A 19,065-nucleotide genomic window follows, 5' to 3' on the forward strand; every position below is an offset into this window, starting at 1 on the left:
TGCTATATTTATTGACTAAAAGTCAGTTTCCAGTTTGTTTTGCACGTCCGGATAACTTTCGAGGATTTGTGCGTACTGTTCAGGATGAGTGACCTTGAAAACTTCAGGATTCTTGGCCAGCGTGATGAAGAACGTGATGGTTCCGCTGTGGATGACGCTGGTTGCTGTGTTTGCCACGAAAAATCCAAAGGCAGCAGCTGCAAACAGGATCATAATGAGCGTGGCATTGACGTCCAAGGCGCCTTCGGCGTTCTGTGCCCATGCAGGCTCAGTCACACAAACGAAGACAAGCGAAACCAACGCACAGGCGTATGCGACAAACAACGAATAGACACCAAGCGCAGTATTGATCAGACAGTCGTTCACGATCGCAGTCAGTCCCTTCTGCTCCACGACATAGAAGGCGCCCCGTGCAGCATGAAGGAAATCGAGCCCATATAGAGCAACGAGCGAATAAGCGTATTCGTTAATCCATCTCACCATAGCCTCAAACACAGAGATCACCATCTCGAGAATGTAGAATCCAATGTAGCCAGCAAGTCCTCCTTCCTGGGCAGCCCAGTGTTTACCGAGGGCGGCCAAGTTGTTGAGAGTCTGGATCACGGTGACTATCAGCGAGCCAAAACACACAGAGCCCAGGGAGTATGTGATTGTTCTCTTGAATGAAGCAGAGCCAGAGTTGCGTGGACATTGATCTGCCTGTGAAAGGTAGTACCACGAGCCGTAGATACCGGCAACAGTGGAGTGTAGGACCGATTTCATCACTTCTGCGATGTATGCGCTGGTGAACATCAACAGAGAGCCCACGATGACCAAACTAGCCTTATCTTTGACTACCCCGGAGTCGTCGGGGCCCCAATTTTCCAGGGTTCCATACAGAGCTGCCAGGGATAGCAGGCTGAACACGAATGCAGCCACCGATCCAGCAAACGAGATCTTCCATGTGGACGGGTTCCTCTGTGCGACTTCAACGACGGTTTTCAATATCAGGGCGCTGAAAGCAGCTCTGCGGCGAATATCGATCAACCAGAGTAAATGGATCAAGGCAACGAATCCGAAAAACACCCCAGTCCAGAAGCTGTTATTCGTGAAAGCTCCGTAGCTGAATCCGAGAGCCATGAAGATGTTCATGATGAATCCTGCGCGAATGAACGCTGTTGGACGGGCTTTCAGTAAAAGGATTCCTGCGTATGTAGCGGCAACGGCGGTAATGGCAACAATCAACATCAGTTGCGACTGGCTCTCGTTCACATGCAGCGTCGGAACAGTTATGTTGTTCGTGCTGTAGGTGAAGACTCCACAGAAACATACCACAGAGACCAAAAACACAAATACAAACGGTAAATCATTCCATTTTGGATGGTCTAAACGGAAACTCTCGTTGAAGTCGTAAGATGGAACCGGTTCCTTCAGATCCTGCGGGAACTTTTTATATCCGGAACCAAGCTCGATGTCTGTTTCTCCGTATTCGGGAGGCGTTGACTCCTCGTAGGCTGGGAGATACTCTTCTTGTAAAGATGGCGACATAAATTTTTTAGAATATTATTAGAAGGCGGTGTGCGGTTTAAATAAAATATTTTCATTACGTCATCAGACGGAGCAGATGACGGGGGCACAGTAGCTGACTGGCGGAGTCGTGAACTGGGCCATTAGGAGAGACGAACAGGGGATATGTTTGATTCAGGTCTTGATGGGCACCCCTGGATTGGTGAACGGGTTAAAAATCAGCGAAAGCACCCTCTGTTCATCCAATCTGGCTAATGTGATAGATCAGATATCAAACGACCTGACAACGGTGCACAAACCAGCCATTTCTTGCAAGAGCACTCTATATATACAGAACGCAATGACTGCTGTGACACGATGCGACGTTTTATCAAACTTGTGCTGTTCTTGCTGCCGTGCAGCTCGCTGTCTCCTGAGTCGATTGCCAGCACATTGCAGCAGCTCCAGGAAACTCGACAACTAGACGCCGCGACGCTGGGTTTCCCTTCGTGTGTTCTGGACGTCTTGTCCACGGTTTTGCCCGAGTGTGGAGACGGCCAGACCTCGTTGACGGAACAGGCAAAGTCAGAGACAGCTATTCAGCTGACCATGTGCATATTCAACAACAACACGGCTTCTCAGGGAGGTCTGACACTGCCGGGATCATGCTGGAGCCACGATACTGCCAAGTGTGTTGGGGAGCTGGCGTCGAACTCTGTGTGGTGGACCACTTATTTCGGATACCTGAACCTGATAGAGCAGCTATGTCACTATTACAGCTCTCCATACGAAACACAGAAACTTCTGGACACGTACCGGGAAGTGTGGGGCAAGTTTGACGAGCTTCTCAGTGCGATCGATCGCGTGGACAGGTTCACGAACGGCGAGTTTCTCGATAATCTCCGCGACCGGCTGGTTGCCACGTTCGAAGAGATGGAGCAAGACTTGCTTGTAAAATTCGAACAACTAGATCTATTGTTGAACAGATCTCTAACGAGCTTAGATCTCAGGCTTCAAGAGCTTGTCATTGACGTACAAAATGCTAACCAAGAATTGGAAGCGGCTCATATGAAAGCTTTAGAATCAGCAGACCAAATTCTGCAACAGCTGGAGAAGTGGCACGGGGAATCTCTGGCCAAGCTGCAGCACCAGTTTGCGGACTACAACAGACAGTTCCGACGAGCTACAGAGCAAGAAAACGAGCGATGGATGTCCAATCTGAGCAGCAGACATGAAATTATGGCGGTGCGGCACGAAGAAATGAATAGTGAAATAAGCTTACGGCTTCATGAATGGGAGAATAGGCTGGAGAGCATGAATTCGCATTTGATGGAGTCGGTGGAGAAGTTTGACCGGCTGCGAGCGATGCTGAGCGGGTTGGATGTTTTAGGACTGGCGAGCAAAGCCGTGTACGGAGGAGTAATCGTTGGAGTTCTGAGTCTTGGGTACTTCGTCCCGTTTGGGAATGTTTTTTTAATTTTGGCATTTCTTAGCGGCATGTATCTAGGCTTCTGCACACTGAAATGGCTGTGATTTGAGATTTTGATGAAACTAAGTGAAACGCAGCGGGCTCCACTTATCTGGTAGCGGGCCTGATGAGATCCGAATCTGGAACCCAAAACAGCAATGCGTCTTGTTGTACATACGTCAAGGAAACCTCCGGACCCACCACATTATGGAATGCATATACACATACAGATTTTATACTAGCCACGCGATTGATCAAGTTTGGGAAGCAGACTAAGATGGGACCCGCAGAGAGATTGCATGCGTTTGGGCTAATATGGAAGAAAAAGAAGATCTCTTGTCGTTAGGCGGTGCACGCCCGGCCATTTATTCGGTAAAATTCTATTGGTTGGAACTAGACTACGAAGTTTCGGTCCAGGTAAGCCAGCGAACGAGGGTGTGCTTCGTGCTACGACACTGTGCAGCCCAAACGCCAAAGTCCTGCCCCAATCCTTTTCTTGTGGCCTGATGAAGCATGCTCGGGACAATATGTATCTATAACGCCGACCGGGGAAAAGCACATTTGACGCCAAAATGGCAGACCTGGATATAATTCCTAAAACGGAACCTCCCGGCACCGCGGGAATATAAAACATAAGTAAAAAAAGTCAATTTCGGCTGTTTTCAAGAACCGAAGTAATTTTTTTCGCTGTAGATCCTTCCAGGCGAATCAATAGGAATTTTTAAAAGCCCTGAGCCAAAGTCGGTCATCGCATTACTTAGAACTTGGCTCAAAAACATGCAGGACCGGCATTTTGTTTGCACGTCCAAACACACACTTAGTTTGGTTCAACTGGGGCAGTGTAGACTATGCATCATCTAGCGTGGCTAAAACAGGCATAGGTCACAAAACAGTGGACCCGAGCTTAGCTTCCCACCCCCCAAAAGCCTATATCACAATGCACAAACTTAAGAAAACTGACACAAATTCCGATTGTTAGCGTGGACTTGTTGAGTGCCACACGTGTGCGGCATCTTGAGGTTGCATGCAACTAAAAAAAAATATCGGCCGGTTAAAAAAATACAGATCTAAAAGCAAGTTACTAAAAAAACACTTGTCCGGTTCAGTCTTGGAACAGGTCTATTTATGTTTTACTGCAGTTTTTACTTTTGCGACGTGTCACCCACGGCTCCTGTTTTGGGGCCATGTGCGAAAAAGGCAACACAAAAGATTTACGTCGCCCATCTGGGCCAGCCCCGCCCCACATCATTGTCGGATCCCCAGGCCTTTTATTTTTTTCTCGTAATGCGCTCGTATTAGCTTTACACACGTAAATCTTCTGTCCTATTAACTTCGAACCGCACACTTTTACCTATGCAGTCCAATTACCCACTAAAAGTAGCAAAGATTATCCCCACAATAAGCCTTTTGATTCTTCCTGCAGCCGTGTATGCACCTTGCTGTAACTTTTTACCATGCCAAAGTTTTGGACCTTACCAGTTCCCTTCTTTGCTAAATATAAGCACTGCACCTCCCAACTCTGGGCTAAATATCTTGGTGTCCATTAGAATGACATCTTCAGTAACGTCTTCTTTCGAAAGACCCCCAAAGCTACTACTTCCTCCAATGCAGCAAAGACAGGAGATCCCTTCGTTGAGAAATCTCAATCTCCCCACACCATTCGTTCCAAACTACCACCTCCCCCCAATGACCGCCCCAGACCAAATGCCTCCATCTCCATATGGACGGATGTCTGTTCCCAACTCCTCGCACTACTACTCGCCGCCAATGTCCAAATACCCTTCCTTCCCGCTCCCATTGAAGGTTCAGTCTCCCCAGATTCCGCAGGTCCCTCATCCGCCTCACCAGGTGGGCGGGCCTTCCCATCTCCCGGCCCCAACTCCGTTCCGCTCTCAATCGCTCAGCATCGACGGTGAGATTTCCTATCCCTCGCAAAGACCAAAAGACCACCCTTCTCCATCAACAGAGACCAACAAGCGCAAAAGAAGAAAGGCCCACGAGGTCCAGAGACTGTACAAGTGCAACCACGAATCCTGTCAAAAGGCGTACGGCACGCTAAACCACCTCAACTCGCACATCATGCTGCAGAAACACGGACAGAAACGGTCTCCTTCGGAATTCAAGGACCTACGAGAGGAGCTGAAGCGTAAACGCAAGCTGGAACGGGCCAGCTCGCGCTCCAACCTCGAACGCGAGGGTCAAAGCTCGGTCGGCTCGCAGGACCAGTACCAGCAAGCCGATCATTTCAAACAGCCAACCTCAAGAACATCCAGCTACGACAACTCGCTGTCAAAAGACCAATATTACCATCTAAATATGCTACCCCCATTACAACGCCAGAACTTCCCACCTATGCAATCGCAGCCGCGGCTCTATTGAACAACTTCAAAAAAGCTCTTCGGTCTTGGTCACCAACTTTGCCAACTTTTTGTCCGAGCTTTTCACCTGGCCGTCTATAATCTTCAACAAAACGCCTCTGATGGTCAGGTCGATCTGCTGCGGCTCCAGAGTCTCCACAGACAGCCTTATCACTTCCGACGACGCGCCCGAACTGTTATCAAGCTTCTCCAAATTGCCTCTCACCATATCGTTCAGCCAGAGCTCATCTGTCTGGGACGACCCGGCTGTCTTTTGTTGGCCTTGCAAAAGGTTTCTGACCACGTTGTTGACCAAACACCAGCTCCGAAGACCGCTCACAAGCGCCCGAAGTTTGTCCAGCTCTGCGAGCTTGAGTTTATATATTTTCACAAATTTGCAACCTGTTAGAAAGAACGATTCTATTATCTGATCTTCCGTTCCAAATGTGTAGGAATAGTTTTTGTTGATTTCCTGGTAAAAGTCGTCCAGCGTGTCTGTGGTGCTGTTGAAGACACTGTTATCTGGAGTGACCACTTCGTACTCGTTCAATCCGAGCTCCAATAGCAGATCTTCGGGAATCCACACGGGAGGACATAATTCCAACACCAGCAGATCCAGAGGCACGTCAGGACTCCATTGACCGTTGAACCACTCCACCACGCGCTTGGTCTCCTTGGTCTCCACCGGATCCGCACGAGGACTCTCCATGATCTTGAAGTGGAGCATATACTCCGGACGCTCAGACCGATCGAGCTCGGCCAGGAATCGGTTATCCTGCCAAAACTTGAGGAATAGCCCAATCTTATCCGACTGGTTCACGAGCACCTTCCCGACACCGCGCACTCCCACGTCATAATCTGCGGCTAGTTCTTTTTCCGTCAATATGTCGGCCGAGTTATCTGCTATGTGCTCTTTTTCGGCCGCACACGCCTTGAGCAGGTTGTATGTCAGCAGGTTGAATGTGTTAAATAAATCGAACGGTGCCGACGCTGACAGCCGGTCGAGCTGGCCCAGCAGCCGCAGGTTCTTGTTGAACTTGTCCAACGTGGTCGATTGCAGGTTCTCGTACAAAATCGTGCCCACTTTCGGGAAGCTACCAAAACCGTCCACGAAATCGTAACTGCGCGCGTCGATCGACTCGATGTTGATGGCACTCGACAGTCCAACGTTCTTGACCGCGCCGTCCTGGAAATCGATATCTATGAGCAGAATCTTGCCGCTCAGCGACAGCCGCTCGATCTGCGGTACCTCTTTGCCCACCGGCGTGGTCGACCGACTCTCAGGATACGCAAACACCAGGTCGTTCTGGTCGTTGACCGCCAACGTGTCGGTGAACGTCTCGAACCCGTAGATGTTGGCCAATCGCTTTATTCCGTCCACACTGACGCGGCCCGGACGTTTCAACAGGATCTCGGAAATCCGCGACAACGGAGCAATCAACTCGGTGTCTATGCTGGGCATTGGTGAATAATTATTGGATTACTTTATTTAAAATGCACAGCCGTGGTTTTATATAGACTACAGCTCGTCGTGAAGAGACGAAGAGACAGGTTGTTGCGACGTTTCCGAGGAGACCGGCTGTGTGGCGGCCTTCTCCTCCTGCTTCTTCTTAGCGCGTCTGAGTCTTTCCTTCAGCCCCTTGATCCGTTTGTCGTGGACCTGTTTCAACGTCTTGTACGTGCTCTGCACCTCCTTGAGCTCCTCCAGCACTTTTTCTCTCAGTTCGTACAACACCTCCTTCTCCTTGGTTTCTATCTCGCCCTCGTGGGTCTCGAAATGCTCCACAACGCCGCAGAAGTCGCTGATCCGCTTCATTCTGCCCTGCAGCTCCTGCTCGTCAATCTCCGGGACCTTGATCTTGATGCGCTTGTTGGCGTCCTCGAAGTCCAGTCCCAGCTCCGTGTAATTGGCCTTCATGGCAAACGCGTCCTCCGACATCGTCAACATGAAGTCCTGTAAGTTGTACATGGTTTCAAGAGCTTTTTCCTTGAGTCTCGAGAATTCTTCCAGACTCAGAAGCCGGTCGCCAAGAGAAACATACGTCTGGATCTTGATCTTGGCCACACGCACCTCGTCGTGCTTGTCCTGGATCTCCTTAGTTGTCGTTTCTTTTGGAACAGCCTCCAGCCACTCCAGCAGTTCCGACACCAGCTCCTTGGCGTTCTTAACCATCGAGGGTGGACCGTTGGCCACCACCTCGTCGTTTTCCACGTACGCACGGAGATCGTACAAAGAGGCCTCCAGAGTGTTGATCAGCTCCTCGCGTTGCAGCTTCTGTTTATCTTTGTTGGTCAGCGACTTCAGTTTCAAGGCAGACTGGTATTTGGAAGCTGCTCCCAGGGGCTTGTAGGAGACATGTGTTGGTCTCGCGGTGAGGGACTTGTTGACAGGTTCTTCGCCCGGACACAGGGCCTCGACACTGTTAAGCGAGAACACTTTGCCGGTGGAAAGCGAGCAGTTGGCGTAGTATTCCACGCCATTTGGACAAACAGTCGAATTCAAATCGTTTTTAAACTTGTACTGCGAGTACAGCACGCCGTCTTCCAAGAAATCAATCTCCAAATCGCCAAACGTGTCCTTCAATCCGCTCAATGCAACACTCACAGAGCCAGATGGCTCGTTCTCCGAAAAAACAACTGTCTCTTGAGATCCAGCGTTGAGCTCGTAGTTTCTAGTAGTACGCTGGACAAGCTCGATCGGCTTGGTTCTGAATTTGCCGGAAATCGAAACGCCGCCTAGAAGTGCACCGAAAACGGCAGCCTCGTCGGCATTAACGTTCTTACTGAGCAAGTCGTCTGTTCCCAAATATTTCACCAAATGTTTTTGAACAAACGGAACTCTGGTGGAACCACCAGCCAGAATCACTGAATCGACGTTGGCAGTGCCCGCTGCTTTGGTCAGCGGAGCAATGACTCGATCCATGTGTTGAGTAACGTACTCCTCAAACTCATCTCTAGACACCGTGACTTTTAAGTCGATGTCATTGATCAAAGACTCCACAGACACCTTGGTTTCTGTGTTGGCACTAAGAACAAGCTTTGCTTTTTCGGCGGCCTGCCAGAGTCTATTGTTAGCTCTAGAATCTGCGGCCAAGGCAGAACTCTTGAGTTTTTTCTGCTGAGCCAAGAACTTGTCCTCAATGATTTCTTTCAACGACTGGGTCAGCAGACTTCCGCCAAACGACTCGTCAAAGCCGTACCCTTCATTTTCGATCTTCAACGTTCCATTCTCCTGTGCAAACGACACAAGAGTGGCCTTGGTAGAGCCTGCTCCCATGTCGTAGATCACATGGTACTGTTTCTCAGGGAACTCTCTAGTGGAAGCGTAGTTCAGGGCAACTGCGAGTCCGTCGTCGATCAAGGCAACCACGTTCAACCCGGCAATCTCTGCCGAGTCGATCAACGCAGTGCGCTGGGCCTGGCCCAGGTATCCAGGAACAGAGATGACCACGTCCGAAATGGTATTTCCAGAGCCTCCAATCGACTGATCCCAGTTGGCCTCGGCCTGTTTTTTGATCTCCTCGAAAACCATTCCAAGAACTTCCTCGACCGAGTACGTTTCGTCTCCGACGGTGAAGGCGACGGTGCGACGCTGGTTTTTCGACTCCACAACCTTGAGTGCTGGGTGATTTTTCTCGAAACGTGTCACTTCAGGGTCGTCGATCTGGCGACCCAGGAGCGTCTTGAGGTCAAAAAAACAGCTCTGTGGTGTTCTTGTACATGCGCTGAATGCATGGGAGTTGAACTTGCGCTCGATATCGCCGTCATTAGCCAAAATCGCCACCCCTGACTGGTGTTTCCGCTTGCTGTCGTCGGTCAAGATCAGATCAAACGAGACCCCGGGCGCAATCATGGCCGCCTTGGAATACTCCAGGCCAAAATCAATGGCTAGAATAGACGCCCATGCTTTTGCAATAAGGAGAAAAAGCGCCAAATATCCAGAAAGCTTCATCCAGGTGTCAATAAAGAGGAAAAATAATGTAGAAAAAAAATATTACAAAATGCAAAACCTTCCAAGGGGCCCAGGGGGGCCACAGCGGGACTACCGCGGCGGAAGAAATGATAGAGACGGCTATCGCGACCGCCGTGACAATCATTACAGAGACTATCGCCACTCATACCGCGGAGACTACTATGACCGACAGTATGGTAGACCTAGAAACAATAGACCCAGCAATGGGAGACCGCACTATTCGGACTCCCAGCCGCCCTTGCACAAGATTCCACGCGTTTCGTTATGGGACAAGCCTGCCGAAGGGTTTGAAGGAGTCTCTGCTGCCCGGGCCAAAGCTTGCGGTCTTTTCACGGAACCAGGAGCAAGTTCCAGAAGCACAGACAAATCAGAGATCCAAAGGCTTCTTTCGCACGCAACCACGAATTATCGCTCGTCTGCATTCCAGGACTCGAAACTGACTCCGTTGGACTCGCGCATGGCGAAAAAACTCGTTCTTACAGCGGATTTCGCCGTGGTCAGACCTGAAAGAGTGAAAAAGTACCTTGAAAACTTCCTCTTGACAAACACCATCCCCAATGTTAGCTACGATAATGTCAAGCTTGACCTTCAGCCGACCGCCGACCGCAACAGGATGATTGTCAACACTACTCGTTCAATGGTGGCTACCGTTCTTTTCGCATTGACGGGGACTGACGTCCCTGAGCTGAATACCATGCTCACGTTCGACAGACCAAACGAGTACGTTGTTTTCGATCCGCAGGACAAAACTGTTCCCGATGAACCTCTGGACGAAGTCATCGAGTGCAACCAGCTCTACGCCGTGAGAAACGTTCCATTTGGCACTCCAAGGGAGGCTTTGGTGGACCTGCTTAAGCCGTTTGGCAAACTTCGGTCGCTCACGCAATTACTGGACAAACTGTCGTACGAATCAAAGGGAATCGCATTTTTTGAGTTATTAAGCGACGACTCGAACGTTTTGGATAGACTTCAAGAGCTCGTGATTGACGATCAGGAGCTGGAGGTGATCAAAGTCTGCGAAAACAGTAAACACCATTACACACAGTCTGCTATTCTTTCTGCTGAGACGCTGTTTCCAACGTTGCAGAGCACCGAGAAAATCTCCAAACACGCGGTCTCCAAAGTTGTCCAGTTCATTAACTGTCTCCCAGTGGAGGATCTGGTGGACTCGGTGAGGTACAACGATTTCAAAGTTGCATTCGAAACTGAATGCGCTCTGCACGGGCAGTTTGAAAAAGTGGTCATTCCCAAGCCACCAGCAGACTTCCGGCCAGGGATGGCCACCAGACCCGAGGTTGGTCGGATCTATGTCAAGTTTGTTTCTGAGGAAGACGCGTCCAAGTGTGTCAGCTCCCTTGCTGGCCGCAGTTTCAACGGAAGAACGATACTAGCGGCGTACTTTGACGAAGAGGATTTCGACTCCAATCTGTTGTGAACTATCCACTTGCTAACTCCATCTCTGCGATCTCGTCCTCCACATCCTCGCGCACATGTCTCACAATCAGGTCGTATAGCTTATCGGGAGTCTTCTTCACCAAAGTCAGAGACAGCTTGATAATTTTGCGTGCGTCCAGTTTCGGCAGCTCTCGAAGCTGGATCATTGGGTTTGACGATTTCAGCAGCTCGTCGCGAATGAGAATCGTCTGGGCCACAACAAAGAAAATGTTCAGATGAACGCCGTAACTGAACAGAAAATCCCATAGCTCCAGAACGTGGTCCAACGGCGGAGTGCAAGCACTCAACGTTAGAACGGAAGGAAGCGCATATATTTTCGCCGTGAGCATCTTGGACTTGAGATGGTTGTATAGCTTGGCATCAATTAATTGTAATATTATGTCCACCAACTTGACTCCGTTGAGCACCCCCATCAGGTTTGGGGTGGTGTATGTTGGGATCTGGTGGTCAACCAGCTGTGAGTAAAGGGCGAACGCTTCAACCTCGCTCCTGCACACGTACGCAAAAGGTGCAGCCAGGACGTTCATTCCTTGGACATATGGAGACGCCAAGATCTCGGATTTGTGCAATTGCATGCTCTCCACCTCCAAAGCGTGCGAGTTGAGTATTCTCATAAGAACACCAGTAGAAACCTTCTTATTGAACTCCTCGTCTTTCTGGAAAGTTCTAAACGCGTCATTTTGAATCTTGGAAAACGCGTCCGACGGCCCTTGGTCCACCAGTTTCGAGTAGTAGTCAATATCCAACGGCTCCACACGCAACAAAATCGACCAGACATACGTTCGATACGGACACAGTCCTCCTTCTTTGGGCAGTCCTTCGCACAAAATCGTATACCGCAACTGGTTCAAACTCGAAAGAACAACCGTCTGATCAGACTCTATGAATCTCTCAATAGCATCTTTGCGTCTTCCCTTCTTATCCTTCATATGTTGATTACGTTTAAAATATTTAGAGCCTTTTTGGTTATGTAAATAATACACAGCCCTGAAAAAATATAAAGTGTGCACTCGAGCCGTTCAGATCACTCTTCTAGCTCGTTCAGAATCTTGTAGAACGAGAACGGCGTGTATGCATAACCTTCACCCTCGAAGAACTTGGACATGGCCTCGACCCAATGTAATCTCAGCGAGTGCAGCATGGCAGAAGTACCTTCCATAACCACCAAGATACAGACAGTCAGCACAAACCACATGCCAAACAGGAAAAACACAATCACACACCCAGCAAACCCCTTGTCCTTGTACGAAACAAACGAGTTGGCAATCGTCATGTCCCAAAGCACGGCAGAAAGCTGGTTATGGGCCAGAGAAAGGGCCCACAGACGCAGATACGAAGCAGTGTGAGAAACGCAGTTCAAGCAGAACTCGATGGTGTGGATCACCTGGTGGATCATCACGTCTCCAAACTCAAACTTCTCTGGCGCCTCGTCTGCCTCGTTGATCAGGAAAAAGTCCTCGCTCAGCGATTCCTCCGGTGACACTATGGATTCTTGCTCGTCGGTCTGGCCCAGCTGCACAGCCTGGTTGTGTTCGTGCAGATCTGTGTATCCTAGTTCGACAGACTGGGTATTCATCTTTTTCAACGTCAGAGGTTTGTATAGAAGCAGCCAAGGAACACAGACCAGTGCAATCAACACCAAAACAACCTGCACAAAGCCCTGTCCTGGATACAGCTGTTCCTCGATGCTTCCAGGAGACAAAAACATGTTGATCAACATGTTCAGTAAACTAGGTGCAGGCTTCTCGATCTTGATCCAGTCAATACACCATTTGTAGATGATGGTCAAAGAGAGATATCCAAAGATACTCTGCATGAAAAACAATCCTGGAAGGAAGTTTCCAATGACATCAACGCGAGAATTGAAAAACCTGTAATTGACAAGCGAAAAGTAGAACGAGTACGACATGTGAGCAAATCCCATCAGAATCGACAGCTTCATCTTGTATGAATTGGTGAACAGAAGGTTGTTTTCGGTTCCGTGCCATGCTGGATCGAGTCCAATTGGGTACACGCCGCTTTGTGTTCCTGTGATGGTGTCACCTTCTTTCCAGGTTTCTGGCCATTTCCATCCAGATTTGAAGAATGTCATGGACTTGGAGAATAAATCATTATAAAGGAATCCAGTGTAAATCGAGAAAGCTCCCATCAATATCAAGATGTATCTTCCAGTGTATGCCATATCGAATATCTCGTCTCTATTTTTAATTGCTCCGATCTTCTTTTCATTCAAAACGAGAGCAAGTGCGGCCAAAAACAGCACAATACCGTGACCCACATCTCCAAACATGATAGCAAACATGAATGGGAAAGTCACAACTGCTGCAAGACCAGGGTTCACTTCCTGATAAGTTGCTATTCCATATGCGTCGATAATGCTCTGGAATGCCTCGGTGAACTTATTTGTACGGTGGAACGTTGGCGGAGTCTTATTAGTGTTGATCACATTCACCACCGAGTTGATATCTGTGCCTGAGGTTTCGGTGACCTCGCGGAGAGAGGACTTGATAATTCCGAGGTCGTTGGTGGGGATCCATCCTTCTGCAATCAAGCATCTTCTGGTCTGGTCGTAATTGAACAGATTCAAAACAGAGTAAATCCCCTTCTCTTTAGCGATCTCGATCTTCCAACGCTCAATATCGGCAGCCACCTCTTTCAGCTCTAATAAAAGCCGGTCCTGTGTATGCTCTGTGACCTCATTCAAGTCTCTGATTTTTGTGTTAATCTCGTCAAGCTGGGACTTGAACACCTCATAGTCGCTATCCACCGAGTACAACGTACCATCCAGCGACTCGACAATCTTCTTGCACCTTGAGATGAGCGTTTCTCCATGGGTGAAGATCAGGAAAATGTATTTATCTTTATGCTGGTTTGTTTTTGGATCCAAAATAGGCTCTTCTATTGGAACGTGATTGATGTAAAGGTTACCACGCAAGACACGCCATAATATCCGTTGCAAAGTTAGAAACTTGTCGCTCTCAATGGTTCCACTGATAAAGTTCATTGTGGAGCCCATAATGTTCAGCTCTGCAGTTTGGTTGAGCCGTCCATTTTCCAACAAACGGTCCTCGGCCAAAAGATGATCTCCCTCGTCTTGGGTTTCGCGTAGTTGGCTCAACGGAGATGTATCATCGGCCAATTCCAAACTGAGCCGACTTTCGAAAAATCTTCTTGTTCCTTGAAGAACAACACGGTGTTCGAGTAAAGAGGCTGCATTATTGACCAATTGCTCGTAATTCTCGTCCATGTGACGGATGTTCTGTTCGTATTGCTCAACCACGCTGACCAGATCATCGATCTGGGACTTGCTAGGTCCTCGGGTTATATCCGGCCCCTGTGTACCTGAAGGCACCACAAGATGGTCCCACGAAACGACCGGGACGCGAACTTGCTGTTTGCGAATGACACTGTCTAGATACCGCAATTGGCGCTGTGTGTTGCCTAAACGACGGATCTCTTTCACAAACGAGCGTTGGAAGGCGTTCACGTTCTGATTCATGTCGCGAAATTGAACGTTTCCGAGCTGCCCTAAAACAGACACACAATCTCGAGAAATCTCGGATGCTATGTAGAACTGAACCAGCAGCATATCTGCGGACCGGAAAATGGCCTCTTTGGAGTCGGAACTCATCTCTTGAGATTTATTTAATTAACAGCACAGAAGATATAAGCGAATTATATAATATATGTGCGCCGCACACGACAAATATTTTAGTAATATATTGCAATGTCTGTCTCTGCTAGCGTGGGCGAGATGCCTTTGCTGGACCCGAAGGACTTGCATTTGAGCGAAGATGTCTATACGACGTTCATCGTGTCTGACTGGCTTACATATGAGCATTTGAAAGAAACGTTGGTGGGCGCAGAGGACATACTCAAGCACATTGGTGTGGTTGAGATGGTTGGCTATGAGGCCTATATTGTTGAGCAATGGATCACAAAGCGGTTGAATCGAAACACCATTGTCACATACACAGGCGACTCCAACGATATGATTGTTTGTCATAAGGTTCAGATTCTGAACGACCCTTTGCGATGGCCCCGCTCGTTCCAGCAGTATGTGGCTGATTTGCTCGAATCGAAACATTCTTCCCCCACCGAGACCGATCAAGGTATTATTCACATCACCAACCTCTCGCAGCTGGAGTCCTCGCTCACTTTGATCCCGCTTCCTCGAGGCGATATCAGAGAAATGTACTCGTTATTTGTGGTGAACTACAACTTGAAGAAACTGGGATGCGGAACAAGAAGCGCCATGGTGATCCGTCAACCAACAAAGGCTGTTGAGGAGAAGTTCAGAAACATTTTCCAGGTCCCTACAGAAGTTTCGCTTTCGTACGCGGTGCGGGAGATCATTGTGGTAGTACAGACGTTTTTATTTTTCTACGATCTGATCGATGCCAATCTATGTGACGGTTTGTTTTGCGAAAAGACCGAAGAGGCTATCACAAACTGGTGGAAACTCATCGACCAGTTGCCCGAATGCCAAGAGAAATTGCGGTTTCCAACAGGAGCCTCTTTTTCTTCGTCCATTCTGTCGATTCTTGGTTTTACACTGGTTGTCAAATCCATCTTGGAAATGGCCGGTAACAACATCAACGTTCCAAAAGATCCTTTGGACCACGAGAAGTTTCGCGTAGCACTGATCCAGTTCCAAAAAGCATACAAGCTCAAGACAGGAGGAGGCAAGAACGACGGATATTCAGGGAAGCTGGATTTGCTGACTTTGACAAAACTGATGGAAATCAACCTTTCAGCGCGTTCGAACCAGACTTTTGCCAAAGACCTGAACAAGATGAGAAAACTGGTGAAAAACACAGTGATTGACTTCACTTCGGGGAAAACCTTGCAAACGCTAAAACTGTCTGCTCCCGCAAATAAAAAGCCGCTCAAAGACCAGGACATGGCATCCGACACTAGAATCTCGAATTGTCAGGACATTGAGCAGATTGTCCAGCTCGCACATGGAAAGAGGCTCAACCATTTGTGGAAGAATAAAGGGTACGAGCCGGACGTTGATAAAACTAGTCTGGCAAGCATTGCCAAGCACCATAACCGACAGAGCAGCTACCCGTATGGAGCATCGTCTATATACGACGACTCAGGCATGGAGTCCGACCCAAATACCACGTCATCTAGTGGAAAAGCGCTTGGACCGTCGCTAATGTCGTTGGGACCATTGGCTTCGGACAGAAATAGACAATACGAAGAGCCTCTGCGTAAGCAGAAATCCAAGAGACTGATCATCGGTGGCAGTTTCCAGGACAGCGAGATTCCTTCTGCGATGAGCTCGCAGGTGAACCCATACTATGGTGATAGTGCCGAACAGGATGATGTCCAGATAGGTCTGTTCAACTGCAGATTGACCAGAAGGCACTCGATTCCGTCGGTGAATAAGGAAATGAACGTTCACACCATAGAACTGCTTTCCTCTGACCAGCAGATTGGAAACGAGATCCTCCATTCGCAGACTCCGGTACAATCAAGAGCGCTAAGATTGAAACGGAGCAGCTCGTTTTCTCTGGTGGAAGACTCTTTAACGGCAGGAATAGACGAGTTCACCACCAAGGACGTGGTTTCTATCGAATGTCTTGCTGTCGAGTATTTGAAGCTCTTGAGCAAGTACAAACTGGACATTGTGAACGGAGCTAACGATTTCAAACAGTATGTCTATGAGTCCAAGATGCAACTTGTTGAGAAATTGAAGCTTTCGAAATACGCCGTTGCATTCGAATCGTCCAAGAATGACTACTCCAAGCTGGCAAAACGCTCGCACGAGGTGAACGACAAGCTTGTGAAGAACTATAAGATTAATGCGAGACTAAAGTATGAACTGCGGTTGTTGTTGCAAAAGACCAAAGAAGTGGAGACGAGTTTGAAAAACCTGAACGATTTCAAAATGAACGTTCTGGAACACGACATCCAAGAGCTCGCCGCAACACAGGAAGCTTCGCCGAAAGTTCGGGTGGAAAGGCCGCAGAAGATTAGTTTCTCGGCTATCTTGGATCGCCCGCAACTACTCCTGTTTGTGGTGATCAGCTATTTGAATGCACTATGGCATTATCTGTTCCATCAGGTGGACAACACGCGGATTGAGGAGCAGTGGAAACTGATCGACCGTAACAGACGTGTGTCGCATTTCCTTGAGAAGTATTATAGCGAGCAGGACGAGTTGGAGACCAAAACCAAATGAGTCAGTCTAGCTGTTTGTTGAGAGCCTCTGTTTGCGATCTCAGCTTCTCGAGCGTCGATTGGTACTGTAATTTTGAGCGAATGAGTTGTTGATCCAGGAAACTCAAGTTGGAATCGTACTGCGCTAGTTTCCCATCAACTAAACTTTTATAGACCTGTGAATACTCCGCGTCGAAATTGGCCTTGTTTTCTATGTTTGACCCAAGTAAAGACACCAATTCCTGGTGTTTCTGCAAGATGTCCTCGTACTTTTTGGAAAAAAACTCCTCCTTTTGTAATCGCGACAAAAGAGCGTTTCTTTGTTCCTCCAAACGGTGTATTTCTCTGTCGTCCTGCGGCAGGTTGTAATCCACGTTCGGAGCCTCTTGGGCAATCAACTCGTTGTAATTGAGTCCCTTGGCCGCACACAGGTCTTTTAGCTTGGTCAGCAACCCCTCGTTCTCCAAATACTCGTCGTTAAGACCGGTCATGAGCCGATTGAGCAGTCGCTTGACCTGGCCAAGATCAGAAGACATTACCCAAATAAACTTTTTATACCAATCTTTTTTTTTCGCATTAAATCAAATATATAACTAGCGAGAACAGGCATTCAGGAGCTGCTCGAAATCTACTCAGCTTCATTTCTTAGCTTTCTTTTCTTTCTTCGACTTCTTCTCGTCGTCGTCCTCTCTCTTCCGCTTCTTCTCCTTCTTGTCCTTCTTTTCTTTCTTATCCTTCTTCTCCTTCTTTTCTTTCTTCTCTTTCTTCTCTTTCTTCTCTTTCTTCTCCTTCTTCTTCTCCTTCTTCTCCTCCTCGTCGGAATCGTCCTCGTCATCGGAATCAGCAACGTCCATAGTGTCAGCATCGGCGTTGTATCCCTTGGCAGGAGTCAAGTCCACTTTCTGCTGCTCCTTCACAATGTTGGTGGTTCTCAAGTCTCTTCCTTCCAAAGCGCTCAATCTAGACTCAACCTTGGCCCTCACAGACAGTCCGTAGTCGCCAGAATCGTCTCTCTCCTCGGAAAGAGCATCGTATCTGAGAGCAACAGCGGCCTTGGCAGCAAGAACTCTGGCGATCTTACCCTTGTTTCTTCCAGATGCCTGTCCGATCAGCGATGCATGGTACAAAAGACCGTATTTCGGTGTGTCGTGCTTGGTCTTCAAAGCTCTGAACAATGCCTTCTCTGCTCCCAAAATCTGAATGGTGGAAGCTGGAGCCTTGGCAAGAGAGATTATGGATCCGGCATGGGCAATCAATCTAGCTCCAACAAGCTCTCCAACCAATGAAGTGAGATTAGGAGCAATGGCCTTCATTCTCGACGAAAGGTAGTTGGACAGTTGTTCTCTATAAGCAGCAAATTCGACAATCTGCTCGGCCAGTGCCTTGATGTTTGCCAAGTCGTCCTCGGTGATCTCAGTACCCATAGAAACCTCAGCAGCAGCCTTGACCTGGGCCTCGGCCTCCTCTGGCAAGATCTCGCTGAAATCGGTGGAGGCAGCATTAGTTCTAACTCCCATGGTCAAAATCACTCTGGCAAAAGCAACAGAGTCAACAATGATCTTGGCGAGCTCAGGGAAATGCCATCCGTACCATTCTTTACATCTCATAGCGTAGGTATTCAGCTCCTTGTCGAGATCGTCAAGAAGTGCGATAGCTTGGACAATCATGACATCAACCTTGTCGGCACTGAACTTAAGCTTGTGTCTGCCAATAGAGTGGGCAAGACCAAGAGACATGGTGGACAGGTCCTTGTCGGTCATACCTGGCAACAGCTCTGGCAGATACTCTCTAACAGCTCTGTAGATATCCAGAGTAGCAGCGTCGCTGACCACAGACCAGTTGAGTCCCAGCTTGTTGATCGCATTGGCCAACTTGGTGTCCGAAACAAGCAGAGTCGATTTTTTCTCCTGCTTAGTCTCGTCCAACAACTTCTGCAACTGAGAAGAAACCTTACCGTCTATCACAGAAGAGGCTTCTTCAAGAGCATTAGCGGCAGAACTGAACTTGGAAAAAGCTGCAATCTTGAATTGTTTTAACACCTTGTCGCTGCTGTTTAAATCCTGGATCAAACTTTGAGACTTGTAAATCTTCTTGTCCGAGGCCTTCAACAGAGCATAGCCTGCTGCGGTCTCTGTCAACACATACGACATGCTATA

The 19,065-nt window shown here is 48.4% G+C and overlaps 15 protein-coding genes across 15 annotated transcripts; 7 read left to right on the forward strand and 8 right to left on the reverse strand.

Annotated features, from left to right (window-relative positions):
• Positions 1–15: 15 nt before the first annotated feature.
• Positions 16–1,527, reverse strand: OGAPHI_004060 (uncharacterized protein; the record flags this gene model as incomplete). The annotated part of the gene is made up of 1 exon (XM_046205097.1): positions 16–1,527. The coding sequence occupies one exon, from the start codon at positions 1,525–1,527 to the stop codon at positions 16–18; it is 1,512 nt and encodes a 503-aa protein (XP_046061075.1).
• OGAPHI_004061 (uncharacterized protein) lies at positions 809–1,102 on the forward strand (the record flags this gene model as incomplete). The annotated part of the gene is made up of 1 exon (XM_046205098.1): positions 809–1,102. One exon carries the CDS (start codon positions 809–811, stop codon positions 1,100–1,102), a length of 294 nt encoding a protein of 97 aa, XP_046061076.1.
• Positions 1,528–1,863: 336 nt separating the features above from the next.
• On the forward strand, positions 1,864–3,018 carry OGAPHI_004062 (uncharacterized protein; the record flags this gene model as incomplete). Its single annotated transcript, XM_046205099.1, has 1 exon — positions 1,864–3,018. The coding sequence occupies one exon, from the start codon at positions 1,864–1,866 to the stop codon at positions 3,016–3,018; it is 1,155 nt and encodes a 384-aa protein (XP_046061077.1).
• A 1,288-nt stretch (positions 3,019–4,306) lies between these two features.
• On the forward strand, positions 4,307–5,332 carry OGAPHI_004063 (uncharacterized protein; the record flags this gene model as incomplete). The annotated part of the gene is made up of 1 exon (XM_046205100.1): positions 4,307–5,332. The coding sequence occupies one exon, from the start codon at positions 4,307–4,309 to the stop codon at positions 5,330–5,332; it is 1,026 nt and encodes a 341-aa protein (XP_046061078.1).
• Positions 5,333–5,338: 6 nt separating this feature from the next.
• Positions 5,339–6,772, reverse strand: OGAPHI_004064 (uncharacterized protein; the record flags this gene model as incomplete). Its single annotated transcript, XM_046205101.1, has 1 exon — positions 5,339–6,772. The coding sequence occupies one exon, from the start codon at positions 6,770–6,772 to the stop codon at positions 5,339–5,341; it is 1,434 nt and encodes a 477-aa protein (XP_046061079.1).
• A 57-nt stretch (positions 6,773–6,829) lies between these two features.
• OGAPHI_004065 (uncharacterized protein) lies at positions 6,830–9,262 on the reverse strand (the record flags this gene model as incomplete). The annotated part of the gene is made up of 1 exon (XM_046205102.1): positions 6,830–9,262. The coding sequence occupies one exon, from the start codon at positions 9,260–9,262 to the stop codon at positions 6,830–6,832; it is 2,433 nt and encodes an 810-aa protein (XP_046061080.1).
• On the forward strand, positions 7,227–7,661 carry OGAPHI_004066 (uncharacterized protein; the record flags this gene model as incomplete). The annotated part of the gene is made up of 1 exon (XM_046205103.1): positions 7,227–7,661. One exon carries the CDS (start codon positions 7,227–7,229, stop codon positions 7,659–7,661), a length of 435 nt encoding a protein of 144 aa, XP_046061081.1.
• Positions 9,263–9,311: 49 nt separating the features above from the next.
• Positions 9,312–10,718, forward strand: OGAPHI_004067 (uncharacterized protein; the record flags this gene model as incomplete). Its single annotated transcript, XM_046205104.1, has 1 exon — positions 9,312–10,718. The coding sequence occupies one exon, from the start codon at positions 9,312–9,314 to the stop codon at positions 10,716–10,718; it is 1,407 nt and encodes a 468-aa protein (XP_046061082.1).
• A 1-nt stretch (position 10,719) lies between these two features.
• OGAPHI_004068 (uncharacterized protein) lies at positions 10,720–11,667 on the reverse strand (the record flags this gene model as incomplete). The annotated part of the gene is made up of 1 exon (XM_046205106.1): positions 10,720–11,667. The coding sequence occupies one exon, from the start codon at positions 11,665–11,667 to the stop codon at positions 10,720–10,722; it is 948 nt and encodes a 315-aa protein (XP_046061083.1).
• Positions 11,668–11,762: 95 nt separating this feature from the next.
• Positions 11,763–14,369, reverse strand: OGAPHI_004069 (uncharacterized protein; the record flags this gene model as incomplete). Its single annotated transcript, XM_046205107.1, has 1 exon — positions 11,763–14,369. The coding sequence occupies one exon, from the start codon at positions 14,367–14,369 to the stop codon at positions 11,763–11,765; it is 2,607 nt and encodes an 868-aa protein (XP_046061084.1).
• A 96-nt stretch (positions 14,370–14,465) lies between these two features.
• Positions 14,466–16,931, forward strand: OGAPHI_004070 (uncharacterized protein; the record flags this gene model as incomplete). Its single annotated transcript, XM_046205108.1, has 1 exon — positions 14,466–16,931. The coding sequence occupies one exon, from the start codon at positions 14,466–14,468 to the stop codon at positions 16,929–16,931; it is 2,466 nt and encodes an 821-aa protein (XP_046061085.1).
• OGAPHI_004071 (uncharacterized protein) lies at positions 15,122–15,643 on the reverse strand (the record flags this gene model as incomplete). Its single annotated transcript, XM_046205109.1, has 1 exon — positions 15,122–15,643. One exon carries the CDS (start codon positions 15,641–15,643, stop codon positions 15,122–15,124), a length of 522 nt encoding a protein of 173 aa, XP_046061086.1.
• Position 16,932: 1 nt separating the features above from the next.
• Positions 16,933–17,400, reverse strand: OGAPHI_004072 (uncharacterized protein; the record flags this gene model as incomplete). The annotated part of the gene is made up of 1 exon (XM_046205110.1): positions 16,933–17,400. The coding sequence occupies one exon, from the start codon at positions 17,398–17,400 to the stop codon at positions 16,933–16,935; it is 468 nt and encodes a 155-aa protein (XP_046061087.1).
• A 147-nt stretch (positions 17,401–17,547) lies between these two features.
• Positions 17,548–19,059, reverse strand: OGAPHI_004073 (uncharacterized protein; the record flags this gene model as incomplete). Its single annotated transcript, XM_046205111.1, has 1 exon — positions 17,548–19,059. One exon carries the CDS (start codon positions 19,057–19,059, stop codon positions 17,548–17,550), a length of 1,512 nt encoding a protein of 503 aa, XP_046061088.1.
• On the forward strand, positions 18,110–18,985 carry OGAPHI_004074 (uncharacterized protein; the record flags this gene model as incomplete). The annotated part of the gene is made up of 3 exons (XM_046205112.1): positions 18,110–18,234; positions 18,327–18,721; positions 18,876–18,985. The coding sequence occupies 3 exons, from the start codon at positions 18,110–18,112 to the stop codon at positions 18,983–18,985; spliced, it is 630 nt and encodes a 209-aa protein (XP_046061089.1).
• Positions 19,060–19,065: the final 6 nt, after the last annotated feature.

The sequence above is a fragment of the Ogataea philodendri genome (assembly GCF_020536065.1).
Source record: "Ogataea philodendri strain CBS6075 chromosome Unknown scaffold2, whole genome shotgun sequence".
In the NCBI taxonomy this organism is placed as follows: domain Eukaryota; kingdom Fungi; phylum Ascomycota; class Pichiomycetes; order Pichiales; family Pichiaceae; genus Ogataea; species Ogataea philodendri.